General features: G+C 41.0%; 1 protein-coding gene across 1 annotated transcript in view; it reads right to left on the bottom strand.

The window, feature by feature from the left end:
• Window positions 1-1,761: 1,761 nt before the first annotated feature.
• The window catches only part of LOC116673270 (suppressor APC domain-containing protein 1), a 4,995-nt gene continuing 3,555 nt past the window's right edge, over window positions 1,762-3,201 (bottom strand). The window contains exons 2-4 of the mRNA XM_032505459.1: window positions 2,483-2,653; window positions 2,231-2,383; window positions 1,762-1,978 (exon numbers count right to left, since the gene is read on the bottom strand). Of these exons, the coding sequence (XP_032361350.1) occupies window positions 1,889-1,978; window positions 2,231-2,383; window positions 2,483-2,653 (414 nt within the window). The 3' untranslated portion in view covers window positions 1,762-1,888. The remainder of the gene's footprint in view (window positions 1,979-2,230; window positions 2,384-2,482; window positions 2,654-3,201) is intronic.

Here is a 3,201-nt window from a genome sequence, read left to right as displayed (position 1 = left end):
GGGGGAATAACAGGCTATTGTATACAAGTAAAAGGGCTTTGGTGCACCCTGCAGAGTGCAGTTTAAGTGATCCGTGCTGGTATGGAAGAATGGCATTGACAGCCACAAAGGGGTGACATACCCATAACAAAAGCTGTTTGGCTGTGCAGTTGTGAATCAGACCCAATAATTAGCCAAGTGCTGGTACCCTGGGCTTGATGGTTCAGTGGCACTGTGAAGATAGAGAACATGAAGCTACTTAAATGAAAGCCTCTGCCATAATGGATGTTTTCTCTCTTGATGCGCACGGGATGATTTTAATCTGATTCCAGCACAGATTCCTTGCAGGCACTGCTTTATTTTACTGGAAAAGTTGTTGCTAATGCACAGATGATTCATTAATACAGAAGACAGAAAAAAAAGTTTTTAACTTTGGGGAATCATCTGGATCATTTCAATTTATTTCCTCCTGCATTATTCATTTGCAACATCTCCTCCACTGGGCCAGCATCGGCCTCTAAACACACACTAAACACACACTGAATATTTCCAACATTCAACTTGTGGGGATCAGCATACAAAATAGGATTCTGTGAATCAGGAAGGCATGAAAAAAGGCCGAAGTCAAAAGGAAAAGGTAGAATGATTGATTAAGATGGAGTAGAGATTTGTTTGTTGAAATGGACAAAGGAAAGCTAAAATAATATGATCAGAGAGCACGTGGTGTCAGACGGATCAGAGTTCTATATTAAGTCTGCTAATGTTGTGTGCAGTGCAGGAGAGAAAAGGTCTGCAAACGTTGCACAATGACTTGGATAGATAAAGTTTATCAGTTGAAGTTAAGTGCGGGACCACCGGGAAAGGTTGCTGCGACATGTCGAGACAGAGAGCCCACATCAAGAGACGGAAACGGAACAACTGGGAGTAACACAAGATGCTGGGTTGTATCCTTTACACTGCAGAAACAATATTGATGCACATCCGCTTAAAAACTCTCTCTATCTCTCTCTCTTGCAAAGTCTCTTCGCTGCCTTGGAAATGTCACTGTAAAAGCACATTTATTGTATCAATGTCACCATTTGGTATTTTATCATACATTAGTGATTTAACCTGTGGGATGTTGATTCAAGTGTTCCAAAATAATGTTTGGATTGCATTTGGTAGGGGTAAAAAAAACAGTAAACTACTACTTAAGTGCAGAAGTTTTGGTGACACAATGTACTTAAATTACCAAAAGTAAAAGTACTCAATGTGCAGAAGGGTCCCCAGCAGTGTATTATATTATTGGATCATAATTGTTGGTGCATTAACATGCAGTACTCTAATGTTGTAGTTGGTGAAGGTGGAACTTTTTGGAATAGTTTGACCCTTAAAACGATATAGTGTGAATAAAGTAGAATAAAATGAAAACAAACTCTAGTAAAGTACAAATACCTCAAAATTCTTTCTAAGTACTAAACTTCAATGATTTCCACTGTGCATATTGTCCTTTATTGTAAGGTGTTTCTGGCCTGCTAATATTATAAATTCCCAAACTGATATGTTTTTTACATCAAGAAGAAAAAAGATGAGTATTATCATCATTATAAGATTAACTGTAAATTCCTAGTACGTTAGCAGCTCATGTGGTTAATGGCTTCTCATTAATAGTTATTTGGTGCGTACTGACAGCAGGGCTTGGCTATAATAAAGTCAGTTACTGACTCATTACAGCAATATTAATATGTCGGTTAAGTTATTCAACAAAACTGGTTGGTATTGAAAATAACACACTGAAGCTTATTGATGCATCCTTTACTGTAATTTATTCATTTAAATACATATTTACAAGGAGTTCAAAGTTAGCACCTGTGTGACAAAAAAAGTTAAATGTAAGTTTGCACTAGAGCTTTTGTGTGTGTAAATGCAATCAATGGGCCTGCAGTTCATTGAGCTGTTCAACAAGAGCGTCTTTTTCCAATTCCAACATGAAGATCTGACGGTTCTTGTCACTCACCTCCTGTCAAAGGAGGAAAACACAACCATTTCATATAGATGCAAACAGACTGATCAATCAAGAATGACGGAAAATTGAACCAAAAGAATCCTCTGTTTGCAAAGATCATTTAAAGGGGAACTAACACTGATTTCACAGTTGTGTCACAAGAAAGAAAAAAATGGGGGTTAAAAAAAATTGTGTTTGACGAATTTCAAGGCTTACAGCAAATTAATTTACTACTCGAGAAATGAGCCAACATTTCTGTATCCTCACCTGAGTCAGTACCGTGTTGTGCCAGCGGAGGTTGCTGTCTGCCACAGTGTCAGGCAGAGACGTGCAGCTGCTGCTGACACTGGGCTCACTCATCACAGAACCCAGAGAGCCATTCACTCGCTGGATACGAGACCTGAGGAGGCAGGACCAAGCCTGCAGAGATACAGGTGTATAGAGACCCAATAAGTAGCAGTACACTGAATTTTAGTCAGGGAAGTCAATGAGGCCCTAAACCCAGCCCCTGCCTCACACCTCTGCTGCACCTTCCTGGCAGGTGCCGACCCCACTGCTGCGCTCGGTGTTGTCCTGTCTGACTCTGTTCTCCTTCAGCCGCTGCAGGTACCAGAGACGGGCCTTCTCCAGGATCTCCAGACCGGAGCACAGTGCGTCCTTCTCCTTCTCTAGATCCCTCAGACGCTTAACCTGAGGTGGTAAATAAATCAAGAAAATAAATGCATGAATAACTTTGTGTACTAATAAAATGCTGAGCATGTAATCACACCCTGGGTCAAGATCAGTTGCTGACCTATGCTGTATGGCATGCCCCTTCATTACCTGTCACACTTCTACTGTCTATTTTCCAATAAAGCAGAAAAGTGCCCACAAATACTTCTGTAGCTGCTTTCGTGTGTGTGTGCGCATTGCCAGACCTTCCTTCACAGCGCCTGGATGGGAGAAAAACATGACTTGGTTTATTGGCATTTCTCTGTGCTAAATTCCGGACGGAGCCATGGTGCTGCTACAAAATAGCCACGAGAAGTAACTGGTTTTGGTGTAACGTGTACGTTCAAAGGTTGTTTTAGTTGTATAACAGGAAACTCAGATTGGACAGATAGTCTAGCTGGCTGTCTGGATTTACCCTACACAGATTTGAGGAGCAGTTAACCACAGTCCTCATGAATCCACCAGAGTTGAAAATTTCAACACAAAGAAAGCAGAAGGTAACGGACATCCGGCCGAAAAGAGGGACA

Source organism: Etheostoma spectabile, chromosome 23 (genome assembly GCF_008692095.1).
Source record: "Etheostoma spectabile isolate EspeVRDwgs_2016 chromosome 23, UIUC_Espe_1.0, whole genome shotgun sequence".
Taxonomy (NCBI): Eukaryota; Metazoa; Chordata; class Actinopteri; order Perciformes; family Percidae; genus Etheostoma; species Etheostoma spectabile.
This window is presented reverse-complemented; position numbering and strand designations above follow the sequence as displayed.